Here is a 14492-nt window from a genome sequence, read left to right as displayed (position 1 = left end):
GCTCAACGTACTGCTCTGCCCTCTACGATAACATACTGCTGCTACAGTAAAATATTAACGACCTCTGTCGTCAATGATTGCATTGTATTACTAAACCTATTGTAAGGTAGCGCCACATACCACTATTCAATGAGTTCCAAACACGCAGTATACGTAAACTTTACATAAAGAAACTACTTTTTCAAAGCTGAAAATTTATTTATTGAATTTCAAATAAAAGCTACAATAAAACTACTTGGAAGGTCGGGACTGGTGAGAGAAATAGTAGGATTTCCAATTATCATAGATTGTTCTTTCTCGAAGTAGACATACATTTTTATCGCCGGTTTGCTGTTTCAGTAACTTTTCAGGATTCTTTTTGTAAAAAGAAGTACAATTGAACTCACATGGATACAATTCACCTATGCTAACATTTTGTCTTACTTCACCTTCAGACATACAATCTGATGATAATCCTGATATACTTTCAGAGCATGTATCTGCGTTGTCTTCGTCAAAAGAAAGTTCCCGTGTTCGTCTATTCCGAGCCCAATTGCAACCTGGACCTTTTTGAATGCCAATTTGTCTGTTGCATCTTTGTTTTGATTTGCATGTGCAAAAATCATAATTATAAACTTTATTATTACTCCGTCTTTTATCAAATAGTTTTTTTTTGCAATTTATCGAATTCGTCTTCAGTGATGTTTGAATTTTGACTGACCTTTTTTCTTCGAAATACGAGTTTGATGTACTCTCTTTGTAAATTTGTTTATTTGTTTCTTTTGGAATTTCTTTAGTTAGTTTCGATGACTCGTTTCTATCCATCTTGTTTGCGGTTTTAGTAATATTGACCTGAATATTTTGACTTATTAAAAGAGGTTTTTTACCTTTTTCCAGCGAAATATTCTCGCACGACAGACACTCTTCGCCATTTGTCGAAATGTCTGTACTGTCTGTTTCTAAAAGAGTGCTAAAGCATTCTACCTCAGAAGTACCTTTAGGGCATTTCATTGCCGCTCGTTTAGATATTTTTGTCGTTTGAATACCAATATTTCTCTTAATTATATCTTCCGTTTTTGCGTTACATTCGTTAAAAGGTTGGTTAATTGATTTATCTTGCAAATCTATGTTAATTAATTCTTTTTCTTCAGAACATTCACAGTAAAATGTGTTCTTTATAATTGGAATTTGAGCAGATTTTGATTTGCACTCAAAATTAGATACATTTTGACTTATACATTTCGTAACAGCAGTACTTTTATTCTTATCAATTTTATTATGGAGTTGAAGTAAGTGAGATTTACATTCGGAATTTGAAAAACTTATCAGTTGTTCTGTACAGGTTTGGAAACTTGCTTCGCAAGCGTTAAGACCGGATGGCACGGTTATGTCGACTGTACATGAATTTAATGAAACACCGGCCTGCGATTCTGCTTCTGCAGTTAATGTAGGTTCGGCTTTTTTGAGTTCCAAGTCTCCCAAAACCACTTTTGTTTGAATTGTTTTTGTGCATTTTGTCTGCTTTTCATCATTTATTTTTACTGTGCAGACAGAACTCGAATGTTTTTCTTGAATGCTCTTTTCCAGCATAACAGTTTCCTGTGCAATGTCATTTTTGGAAATTTCTTGATGCGTACTTTCTGATTCTTCATAATTTATATCATTATTGTTATCAAGGTTTATCGGTAAATTTGTTTGTACTTGTTTAGATTCACAAGAGGTCGGTGTATTAAAATTATAACATGCTACATCATGTGTATATGTCGATTGATCAACACACGCACCCAGTACATCACCATCTTTTAAATTTTTAGAATCTACTACCAAAATATATTTTTTGTCACAAGCTTTACTTCCATCTTCTGTACCGCATACACACAGCTTCAATATCTGTTGATGTGACCCTTTACATGTAATTTTACTCTTATTTATCCTAAAGTTCTCTTCTACAATTTTAGTAACGTTGCTTTTGAATTCACTACTATTCGTACCTTTCAAAACAATCTCTTCAGTTTGTTTTTCACATTTTAGCGGCAATTCTTTGGTTTGGTTTTTTACTAATGCGGTGCAATCGTTTAAATATTGATGAGTAGCATCTTCACTCATTGTGTCATTATTTTCTTGTTTAATAGAAATTTCTGTTGATTTGTCACAATATAAAATATAATTATCTGGAAATATGTTTGGATACAATTTTAGATTAATTGGTTGTTCAGAGACTTCTGAAGACGCCGTTTCAGTTTGTTCGTGAAATTGGGTTGTTGAAATTTCGCTTAATTGTTTTAAATTGCCAATTACATGATCTGATATAATTTTTCTTGGTACTTTATCCATATCGTTCTCTTCTACATAATCATTTTCTTTTGGTTCTAAATAAATTGAAGGCACAGAATGAGATTCTTCGATTTCTTTCAAGAAGTCTTCTAATTCTGCTTTAATTTCTGTTAAATCGACGTTATCGATATTTTGTTCCTTTTGTGATATCATTTCTTTAATTGATACGCTTCTTTTTCTTCTTCTTGTATTTGATATATAAGTTTGATATACATCTACATCTATTTTATTTCTGATGGTTGAATTTGTTTCCATGGTATCATTATCAATATTCTTCACTGGTAGAACTTCATAAGACTTCAAAATTGATCCAACAGTCGGATCTGAAGTTAATGTTTCTATAACTGTTTCCACTCCCAAATTAGTATCTGCCTTCGGATTTGAAGTAGTTGCAATATTTGAAGAAGTTTCTGCTTTTATTTTTTCTGAAGGCTCTTTAAAGTCTTTCTCTTGAGTAGTAATCACAGAGGTATGTTGTATAACTTCATAACAAATATTTCGCAATGGGGAACACGTTTGTACAGTACTTTCAGTACATTTGATTTCAACTGTGGGTAATGACTGTGTCACTAATTCACTTCTAATATTTAATGATGGTAAATGTTGAATTACCAAATTATTATTTTTTCTGTTGCATTTTATTGCAGGACTATTTACGGTTTTCTCAATAACGTTTTCTTTAGAAGAACCTCCACAGCATTCTATCGCTTTATTTGTAGTATTTACGTAGATTCCTTTTATAGCGGAATCTTTCATTAAAACCCCAACTTCTCTGGCGGTTCTCTCGACTTTATAATTACATTCTTTTGTTTCATTATTACAGTTATAGAACACATTGGGCAATGCAACAGTTATGTAATCAAGTTCACTTATACTAGTTGAACTAGTACTAGTTGCAGTTGTTTCATTACAATCCCCTGAAGAGCAACTTAGAGCTAAAACATTTTTTTTTTCGTCTTCCTCACCTTCATTGTAAGGTAAAAAGTTAGTAGTGGAACCTCCATCTCCATCTTCATTTGAAAGAGGATGATAATTCACTACACTAAAGCTAGTTACCATTGCTTTGCTCTGTTTAGGACATTCTTTATGAGCAGTACATACTTTTTCAGGTTTGGCATCGTCCTCCGTGGATACAGCTGTATTTATTACAAGTCGTTTATTTGTTGCCTGTCCTGATGAAACCTCGCCTTTATTATAAATACCATTGTTGAAAGTGCCAGTGGATGTTTCATTATCTCGTTCAGTATTCTTTACTGGTAAATCACTGAAAAAGGAAAAATTTCAATTAACAATAAGTAACTCTTATACTGGGTTTTTAATATATTGCGCATCTTTAAAGCAAAACCCAAAATGTGCAACGTAAATAAATTCAAGTGCTTGAAAAAGTTTTTTCAACTTAAAATAAAACTTTGTTGTTCATTATTTTGAGAAATTAGAAATTTCCGTAATTCCAAATTACGACGAATTTTTGTTTTTATTCCTTGAAGTGACAGCAACTGTCCCAACCATATCTTTGAGAAAATAAAATATTAGCTAGCAATAAGTGGTAAGAAACTCAAACTTAAATCAATTAAAATTATTGATTTAACTTAGAAAATTGTAACTACGAAACGATGTAGAAAAAATTACTTTTTTAAAAATAAAAGTCGTATATACATTAAATATTTTATTAAGACATCAATTAACAATAAGATTGTACAAGCTTCGGCTGTTAAGTAATTGTTTGTCTGTGGTAAATGTATAAAAAGGTTTTTTATTTTCTATTTAAGCTTTCCTACAAATATACCACCGACAATGCTATTTTAATGTGATCAACAATTACGATTGTTTACAAAACTGACATTGTCAATACATATTAACGTCTGCTATCGTATCATAAATGCAGAGTTTTCGCTTTATAATAAACATAACTACGCTAATAAAACTTTTTTGGGAAGTTAACTACTAGTCATTCACAAAATCGATAAAACTTCGCATAAATCCAGTTTCGTGACATATAAATGTGAAATAAAACGCATCAGTCATTGCAACAATACTACTCGGGGGAAAATGTGTCCACCGTTAAAAAACATGCAAGAACACAAAAATTTGTTAATTACAGGTGTTCAGTGTTATTACGAAATTTAAATGAACAGTAACATTGATTGCTTCAACAATTTTTTCTGTAGCTGTTTACCAAAAGGAAGCCATACTAATAAGTATAAATTACTCTTAAATAACATTAACCTTAACCAAATAAACCAAATTTGATGATTCTTTTTCTGTTCTTTGTTTATATTACAGGCAAAATATGACTAACAAGGTATTTGCAAATATATACAAGAACAATAATTTAAAACTTTTATTACTTATAAGTCAACATTTTTTACTTTCTTTTCAGTCCACTGCATGTTTGATAACTACACGCAGAAAATAAAATTTTGCAGAAACAACTGCTTTGATAATGTTATCAAATGGCAGATGTTTAGCAAAATTACTCCCACTCTATACAGATTCCACTTCACAATTTCAAAATAAGAGCAACGTTTTATTATTATTCAGTCTCCTGTTAAATATAACAAAAAACTAAAAAGAAACAATATGTTTTTCTGTACAAAAAATATGCAGTTTGTGTAAATATAAGTTTCTTAAATGACTCTCACGTTACATGCATTACAAAAATGAGCATAGTTTTGCTTAAAGACGTGCTTAATAAGATGTACTTGAAATGTTTATTATACAAAGCTACAAAATTTTCCGAATTCATCTTCCCTTGAAATAAATAGTTATGCTGTCGATTCAGCTACAAAAGTATAAATTTGAAAGCAATCTATTCTCATGATTATTGTTAACAAACGGAGACTTTTCCGTGGGGGCTGATAATTGCCGTAGTAGATATACAAGGAGCTATTTAGCGAATTTATTGTTCTTAAAATTTACCAGCGAGTGTTGGAGTTCCTAATATGAAGTATATGCTTCATATTGATGACTAGGTTACTTTCAAAAATTACAATAAAACGTCATGTTCGAACGCACCGTAAATAACGAAAATACACTAAATATGATCACAAAATATTTACATTAGGCTCCGATAAATCCTATAAACAAAATGTTATTATTGTGTTGTCTGATACATGCAAAATAAATTTCATACTGACAACTAGCTGGTAAAAACAATTATCTATCGAGTCTATTAGTTACAAACTTGTTGTGCGTATCAAATTTATTTAAAAGAAATAGTACATTCAGAGATCCCTACACATGTACCTCTAAATATTCTTCAAATAGCCTAATAACACCCATGGATTCAATTATTAGGTATTATTCATATTTACAAATATCTACAAGTGTTCAAATAAAAAAGCCAACGTTATTCCAATACGCAATTGTGCAAAAAATAATTTAAAATTAAGGATTAAATACGATACAATGTTCAAGATGACCGAACTGGAAAGAAATCACCGTGCACGTCAATACAATATTATTATTAATATTATTATCAAAGTATTACAATTGTACTGAACTCATATGTACAGAAAACTTTGGCTTAAAACGCCAATTGACCAATGAAGATGTGCAAATAATACGAACGATTTGATACCGATTACAACTATGACACAGCCTTCTTCATTTCGACTTTTCAACTGCACCACCATCTGACAAATCAAAATTCAACTAATCTTCACCAACTTTCGCCAGCGTTATCGACAAATTTAAACTGCCTCCAATCAATATTTCATCGGCTTTATAGGGAATAACCAGCACGAAGTGCCTTCTCGATTATTCTCTTAAGATTCTCTTTCTTTTTTTACTTTATATTCCTCCCCCAATATTGTTGCAATTTCTCCTTGCATAAAAGCCCATGGAACATTCGAGTTTGCCAAAGGACATTTTTCGCCGCTCGGGCAGTAAACCTGAAACAAGTACATTCTTTAACTTATAACTTACAACATAAAACATAATAAGACTATAGATATGCAAGGTGTCCCAAAATTCCGTGAACTTACAACAGCCACAGGTTCCTGAAATTATAATAAGTTTTGGACGAAAAATATGTTCAATACGCCTATGTTTGACAATATCCAACTTTTTGTGTTTGATTGTGATATTTCAAAATTAGCTGTCTTGTAATCACTAAGTTTTTTCTATAAATCGCACGAACAGAGTGATACATATTTATAGGTCTTTAGCGCTAAGAACGTTCATATGGTTAAGTCAGCGATTCTAGTGTTCTGTAGTGATGTGTTCATAGGCAGAAAAAGAAACCAACAGTATATAACTATGAATGGTGGGGGTAGCTTTGCTCTATTGATATATACATCAAAAATTGATACCTCCAAAGAAATGGCCACGTAGAAAATTTTATTCGCACTAAGCGTCATCGAGTAATTTCAAAAAAACTACTTTTATCAATTTTATGTTGTCGGAAGTCATCGATAGAGTAATTTTTTTCTGCAAAACTGTTGCAGATATGACTTTTTATTACGTGACAAAAAAGTAAGATATACCTTCCCAAAAAGATCATTAATGTACTCATTTAACCTTCCAAAAAGGTTCTGAACAATTGTATCTATGGGTAGGAGAAATTTCACCCTTGCCGTATTTTAAGAAAACGGATGTGAAATGTGCACTAGAAATTAACACTTTCAATGCCATTATCCACATGCCAAATTTTATTGAAATCGTGCCAAGCGCTTTTGAGTAATCAAAATTTTTCTTTTAAACCTTTGACACCCTTTCACCCTGTGGTTACTCTATATCCATGAAATGTTGATACACCCTGCATAACAGTTTACAAATTTCAAACCCGACAAAGCGTATAATGCCGTGGAAACTATACCACCCTCTTTCTTATTAAACCACACACTATATCACTAGCCAATAAAAATACTAACCTCTGAGCCTGCTCCTTGTCTCTTAATGCTATCTCGACTGCAAGGGAAACAAAATTTGTGATGAGGAACAGAAGGACATTGTACAAAATGGGTGTCCTCAAGCCGTTCCTGACACAGAGTACATTTTAATGTTGCTGTGGGTGGTGCACTAGGGGCAAGTGTCTCATTAGTTGTTGGTACTATTTCTCCAGGTGCTCCCATTGTTGCAGCACCACCTTCTGTTGAAGTAACTGTTGTGGACGACACATGTCTCGAACCCGATGACCGTCGTCCACTAGAACCCGCTTTAATGAAAAACAATTCATAGTTAATATAAGCCTATGAGCGCAACTACAAAGCATTAATGTAATACAGGAAACACCACAAAAATGTTCTTTCAACACAAAACGTTCGGAACTTCTCTTAACTACCTGTGGAATTGGGAGAATGCTGGGAGCCTCTTGATGCTGATCTGGGCACTGCATTTCCAGGGGGACTTCCTCCAGTTGACCTTGGACTACCTGGAGGTAAATTATCAGCAACAGACATCAAAGCAGCCATTGGACTTTGACCAGATCCTGAATTTTGTTGATTTGGCTGCGAACTGGCAGCTGTACTGCCATCTTGAGGAGAAGCAGTTCTATTATTTAAAGGAGAATTGGCTGCTGCAGCTGTTCCACCAGCTACTGAAACTGGAGTTATATAACCTAGAATGTGGTTAAAATGGTATCAAATATTAGCATGCATTTCTCAAATAATCAGCACTCGCTTAAATTTCCTTAATCAGAACAGCATAGCAGGCACGGCATTAAAATGGGATATTGTACTTTTTTTAAATGCCTTCTTAAATATTATTGTGAAGTGAAGGTATGAATCTTAAATTCGAGTTCGGGTTTGTTTCGCCAGGAACACTAGACTACTCTATAAACTTCTAACCCAATTAGTACCAAACGACATGGCCTGGAGGTTAAAACCGTTGCGTAATTTTCGGGAGGTCGACGGCTCGATTTCGAGTCCATCTGCCCTGCTCCAAATTTTTCTGTGGCTTCAAATGCTAGAGCAATATTCCACAATCTTTCATTCTCCTTTGTTTTCATTTCGGCCATCTCATCTTTCTAACCCCAACTGCCACTACCCATTCCCACGATTCCTAAAAGGAGACCAAAAAGGCCCTTCCGTCCTAGTCCGGAGAAATTAGCGACCCACCAGCCTTAGTAACTGGTGGGAATGAAACACCCAAAGGTTTTTACCTATTTTGTATAGATGTTTTGTATTAAATTAAAAGTAGGTACTACAATAATCATTATACTCAAATCATTATTTACTAAGACTACATTTTAAAGCCAAATGAAACCGAATCATCATTTTCTTAAGCTGTGTTGAGCTGGAAGCGAGACCCTCACCATGAAGTAAACAGTGCAACACAATACAGTTGTGTCACATGACCTCGATAAACGATGCGTGACGTACTTACGTCGTGACAATTTTAGCGCTCGGACATTATCGTAAACTTTCGGTATTATTCGAACCTTGTCATGAAAAATGTGACCGACTAGACAAGATTTCTGGTGTTACGTGTTTTTGTTTAACAACGGAAATGACGTCACGCGCAGCTGTCTTGATACCGCCGTATATCGCTGTAAACGTTGGTTTTTTTAATAAACATAAAAGCGTTATGATAGGATGAGAACTAACAGTATTGAATCACATTATTACACTTATTTGAATCAACAATTAAGCAAAATTATGTATCTATACATTGTACGATAATTAACTGTTTTACAATAGAACACTTTTAGTTCTGTTTATAGATACCTACATGCATATATGCAGCACAAATAACAGATGAAGTCGTGGAAGTCAAACAACAAATAATAATTACCTAAAACATACATGTCTACGGTTGACTTCAAAAAATAACTATCCTAATTTCTTCCTTGTTAACATTCAGTTCCTGCTACTCGATATTACCATGACCTACGACAGTTTACTTCTCAAACCTTGCTGTGTAACGGCATAGCAACAACTGCATTATAAATAAACCAACAGACGTACAAACAAAGTAAATAACAAAAAACATTTTGTTTCAGTCATAAACTTGGGAATGCAAAACTAATCGGTAAATAGGCAGCACTATGAAACCCCATTGTTTAAAGCGATTCAATTAATTGCTCTTTGTTTTCTAGAGCCAAATACCGAATCAGAATAAGCCATTAATGCTTTATCAGAGAAATATTTCCCCCACATGCAATGACTCATGGTTATAAATAATACTTTAAGAGAATGGACTTTTCTTAACATCCTCCACGTTCGGAAGTGTAGCTAAAATGTTCCCAATAAATATGTAAAACTTTTCGTAAGAAATTTCTATGTCAGTGAAAATGCAGAAGTAACGGTTCTTCTAATTAAGAAATCAGCTTATTAACAGCTAAACTTATTCTACCTTACACACGCATAAGCAGCAGCTGACCCAAGTCTTAAAAGACGATTATGACGTAGTCGACGAACCAGCACAAAAATAAATAGAAAAACCGGTTTTTGGAGGCTAACTGAGTTCATTATAAGTTCAGTTTTAAAAGTGCCCCGCATCACTCAAATAACAAATACTACTCCACCATGTATTGGTACACCACAAAAAAAAAAACAACTAAAAATGAAACTTCTCAAGTTCAGTTCATTTTTTATCAATAATTTAGGTATGAAAATTTAAGCGAGGCTTAGCAATTCATCATATGTAAAATCCTTACCATTGGGTTTAAAAGCGGTAGCAGTATCAAAAGAAGGAGTTCTCACAGGATGCTTCTCTTGCTTGAATTGTCTCTCTGCAGCTACAGCGAACGGCTGAGCCAAAGAGACTGCAGGTAAAGAATCTCCCCTCGTAAGAGGTGGTCTAACACTGTTATTGTGTTCTTCAACCGACATCATACGCTTTGCTCCGTTAAGATCACCGTTAGCATGATGCCCATGGTGATCGTCGTCGTCATTGCCTGACAAACCGCGTTTCAAGCTTTGCTGAGGTATGGAAGTAGGTCTTCCGTTCGCCGTGTGATGATGTTGAAGAGGATGATGTGCAGCAACAGCTAGATGCGCTGCAGCTGGCAGTCTAACCGTTGCTCGCCCAACCATAGCTTCGTGATCGGCGGTTGCTTCCTGTAGCTGACGATTCATGGAGCCGGAGCCTCTTGGCGGAGGAGCAGGTTGAGCAGCTTGATATTCCGCCAACATTCCAGTTCGGCCATGATGAAGGCTAAATGTATTCGAATGGTGGGTAGCGGCTGTTTGTTGTCGACCGCTTGCTGTCACCACGTCGCCATTTTGGTGATCGTGTCCAGCCGAGCGGTGACTCTTAGAGCTATGATTTGCTCTCTGCTCCTGAAATCCATGAGCTCGTTTCATTTGTCTGGCATTTTCCAACACGATTTCAATTCGATCGGCCCCTTCGTAATTAACACAACCACGACAAACCGCTTCAGAAAAGTCGTGAACCATAGCCCACGGCATACGAGGTAAATCGCACAAATAGCAATGTTGCCGTTTGGCTTGCTGCATCTGCATAACCGACATGTCCATTACTTTTAGTTCAAGAACAATAGCAACGAAAACAATATAACTAAACTAACCGCAATTATTTAAAAAGTATTTCCATCGCACATACTTCAACGATCACTGTTATTCACTAAATTGTTCACACCCAGTTCCTACTCTCGCCTCACCGTAACTGAACCCCAAACACGACACAACGTTTCTCAGCAGCGGGCGTGGTGCGGTGAGGGGCTCTGTGTAATAATCGTTATCGTCTGTGACGTCATGCTACCAGGCAAGCCAATAGTATCCGGGCTACGTCACGTATTGCGCGCGCTGCTCCAGACAAACTACATCCAGTGAACATGATGAAATACTCGAACCGTTAATTTATTGTTGATGAGACTTGTTTTAAATTTATTTTACGATTAGAAACACTCGTGCACATACTTTCATATTAAATGACTAATTAAACTTCGCAAAGAAAAATACAAGTGATTTTCCTAGTATCCTGAAATTACTAGGTACTTACCATTAATAAGAATAAAATGAACTGGATATGTAGGTGCATCAAATATAAAGAACAAAATGTTCCTATTCTCATTATAAAAAAAAGCTACATTTTGATATATACCTATAGATGCTAGGTATACCTTCAATATCATAATTATAGTAGCTCAAAGCGGTTAGTGTAAAGATTGGTCAAATGTGATCAAACCGTGAAATGTAACTATTTCTTTAGCAGAGAGTAGAGACAGGTTTAACATTATTGGAAAAACGTAGGTATGCACCTATCACTTCTGACTTTAAAATTGATTTTAAATGTAAATATCAACTATCAGCCACGCATGTATACCTACTTGGTATACCCAGGTAGGTGCATCGGTGTAGATAAACCGTAAATAAACAATTCCTTTTGCATGATTATGATGACGTATTTAAACGGTTCCTCGGGAGAAGAATCCCGTCCTGGCCTTGACACATAAAGCCTTTCGCATAAAACAATACCTTTTGGTAAAAAACTCATTGTTTCTAAATGCAATTGTGATTATAGGCTTATCTCATTTAGCGCCCATTTAACCTAGTGTTGCCTAATATAGTAGAAAAGTGAGTGCATTGAACGCTTTCTTAAATCAATACTCGTCTACGGTTGGGCAAAATAATTGCATAACTGTCAAGTATATTTGCGCATGCGAGCTCCACTTTAAAGAGGAGCATCCAAAATGAAAATCTATATATACGTAAGTGTACTGTACCTAATACCTACATATGTTTGGATATGTAACTACCTATGATTCTGTCCAGGAACATTGATCGTCACACAAAGAGTTTTAACGTAAGAATATAAGAAAAACTAACCAAAGTGTTGCAAAGATCAATTAAGGCAGAGGTCGAGATTAAAATAAAACTTAAATGTTTATCGTACTCATACGTGTGAAGGTGCGAAAATTTAAATCTTCATTTTGCTAGGTACTAAGATTTTAGTACAATTCCAGTCGTGTGTTGAATTAAAATCCCAAAAATGACCATTACCAACAATTTGCGTGTGCTTAACCCGTTGTAAAAACTAGAATTAGTAAAAAAGAGAATGGGTAATTTTCGAGTTCCAGGGATTAATTGACAATATAAGCTTTATGCTACCATTACCCACAGAACCGAAACCTGAGGAGCTTGATTTATAATTTAATGTTACTGAAAAATCCAGTCCTTGCTTATGTCTTGATTTAATAGGGTTACTTAACATCATGTTATTAGGATTTCACATTTCACCAGATTAACATACACCCCAGTTTGCCCCTGTTGGGGTCTGCAATTCGTACCATTTAATCATCTGAGAAAGGCATCGATTTATCTATTAAAAAATTTCTTTTTACAGCAGCTTTCTTCGTTATAAATTAAAGCAAGTAGGTAGGTACCTCCTTACTCGAAATTTAAATATAGGTTCATAGGTACCTACCTAATTATAATGTATATTCTCATAGTCAGTTCATTTGGCTAAGAAAATCATGAAAGGCTTACGATTTCTCCCAAAGATTACGGAACCTTGAATTTAGGAATGCAGTTCAACAACAAATAAACCAGTATTTTGCCGCTATTTGGCGTCTGAGTAAGTAAATAGCGGATGTTAAGCTGAATCTAAAATAAACGTTAAAACCAAGAGCTAACCAGAAGACAGTTACCTATCAAATAACGTTACTTTAGACGATTATAGCACATACTAGTTTACTCAAACAAGAATTTTTTGATACAATACCTACCTACTAGATAAATGAACGGTTTGTTTTTAATATTTTTTACTCCAGATAATATGATCTCTCAAACTGCTGAACTAGGATCGTAACAATTTAAATGGGTGGACGATGGGTGCCTATGTGAATATCGACTGAGCAATTTAAACAAAAATACCTATACATACGTAAATTACATTTATACGTTTTTCTAAACAAACTTATAAATTCAACTGAATTCTGTTCAACCTTTGAAAACCTAGGTACTACAGTATTCGCAAAACAGATTTGTGGAACCGTTGTTCCTTTTTTGAAAACAGCCTATTTATCTTTGTGCAATCATATTTTTTCTGAAAAATATTGGCTTCTTTGAAATTCAGATGTTCGATACGTAATTATATTAGAAAGCATGTTCGTGTTCACACTGCAGAACAACAGACAACGTCGCAGAGGATTTCACTCGCAATGTTGCCATTTCGTCTTTGTATCTGCGATTTTCTGACGTAACGCACACGTAACAACAAGGACACACATGTACACAGACGTGTTTGTGCTTCAGACTGTACAGCTCAAGTTTGGCCTGCTGAAAGTCTTCAGTTTGTACGCAAAAGCAGCAGCAGTACAACAGCGACACGACACTGCTTTGTGAATGTAGGACCGACCGGAAAGTTGGCTGGAGACCAGGCTGGGTTGTGTATCTGTGACGTCACACGATCAATGTGCTCTCCGCAAGTGAAAGCACGCGTTCCCACTCTTCCCTCCTGTTCCCCTCGCGGTCGTGGATTCCTGTTTTCGGTCTGCAACTACGACAACGACGAGTCAACTTGGGAGTTGGGAGCTTGCAACAGCGGTTCTTGTCGTTCTTATTATTATGCTACGCGCTCAGAGCCAAGCATGCAATTCTCTTTTTATATCGGTCGATCGTCGGTCGTCAGAATAGCTAGTCCATTTCAACGTTGCCGAATTAGCATTATATAATACAATTTCTGCAGTATTTAATTTTAATTACGAACGGCACGTGTGAAATGAAGGAAAGATCTGAATTTTTGAACGGATTGGTTATCCAAACGTAAACGCTGAAAAAGAGAAAATAAACAAGTTATACCTAGACAGATTTCATTATAACCTACTTTTATCTGCATTTGTGTGAAAAAGTAGCCACATAACAAGTACCTACTTATGATTTACTATTTATTTACCTGCCAATAAGAATAAGTACCGATAACTTATTCTTTAATATTGGATTTTCTCAATTTTGTTCTTTTTCCATTTCAGTTTTTCTACAGTTAAATAAATTATTTACAATTGTAAAGAATTTTGTAGTATTTATTCTATTTATTGCACAGGCATTTATTTTATAGTTATTTATATAGCACTATATTATTACTGCTTATTTACTTGCCACTATATTTATATGGTATTCGCCTGTAATTCGCATTGTTTATCTTATTGCGATCAGCTGTCCAAATACAAAATAATTCCGGTTGTCACCTAGCGGCCTATTTATATTGCTATCGAATTATCTGGAAAAGCCTTCATTCTTCTGGAGAATTTGGGAACAACAAGGCTGCTGACT

The 14492-nt window shown here is 34.9% G+C and overlaps 2 protein-coding genes across 4 annotated transcripts in view; both read right to left on the bottom strand.

Annotated features, from left to right (window-relative positions):
• Positions 1–109: 109 nt before the first annotated feature.
• LOC108742727 overlaps positions 110–14492 on the bottom strand; it is a 55187-nt gene continuing 40804 nt past the window's right edge. For both annotated transcript variants that reach the window (XM_018478027.1, XM_018478028.1), the window contains one exon: positions 110–3577. In XM_018478027.1, coding sequence (XP_018333529.1) covers positions 232–3577 — 3346 coding nt within the window. In that variant the 3' untranslated portion in view covers positions 110–231. The remainder of the gene's footprint in view (positions 3578–14492) is intronic.
• Positions 4049–10926, bottom strand: LOC108742729 (interferon regulatory factor 2-binding protein-like A). 2 transcript variants are annotated; one of them, XM_018478031.2, is made up of 4 exons: positions 9914–10926; positions 7598–7858; positions 7188–7471; positions 4049–6206 (listed from the first exon to the last, which is right to left on the bottom strand). In XM_018478031.2, the coding sequence occupies exons 1-4, from the start codon at positions 10734–10736 to the stop codon at positions 6081–6083; spliced, it is 1494 nt and encodes a 497-aa protein (XP_018333533.1). In that variant the 5' UTR covers positions 10737–10926; the 3' UTR covers positions 4049–6080. The 2 variants fall into 2 exon arrangements, with proteins under 2 accessions (XP_018333533.1, XP_018333532.1); XM_018478030.2 differs by having other exon boundaries at positions 7598–7873; positions 9914–10921.

The sequence above is a fragment of the Agrilus planipennis genome, unplaced genomic scaffold (genome assembly GCF_000699045.2).
Source record: "Agrilus planipennis isolate EAB-ADULT unplaced genomic scaffold, Apla_2.0 scaffold109, whole genome shotgun sequence".
In the NCBI taxonomy this organism is placed as follows: domain Eukaryota; kingdom Metazoa; phylum Arthropoda; class Insecta; order Coleoptera; family Buprestidae; genus Agrilus; species Agrilus planipennis.
This window is presented reverse-complemented; position numbering and strand designations above follow the sequence as displayed.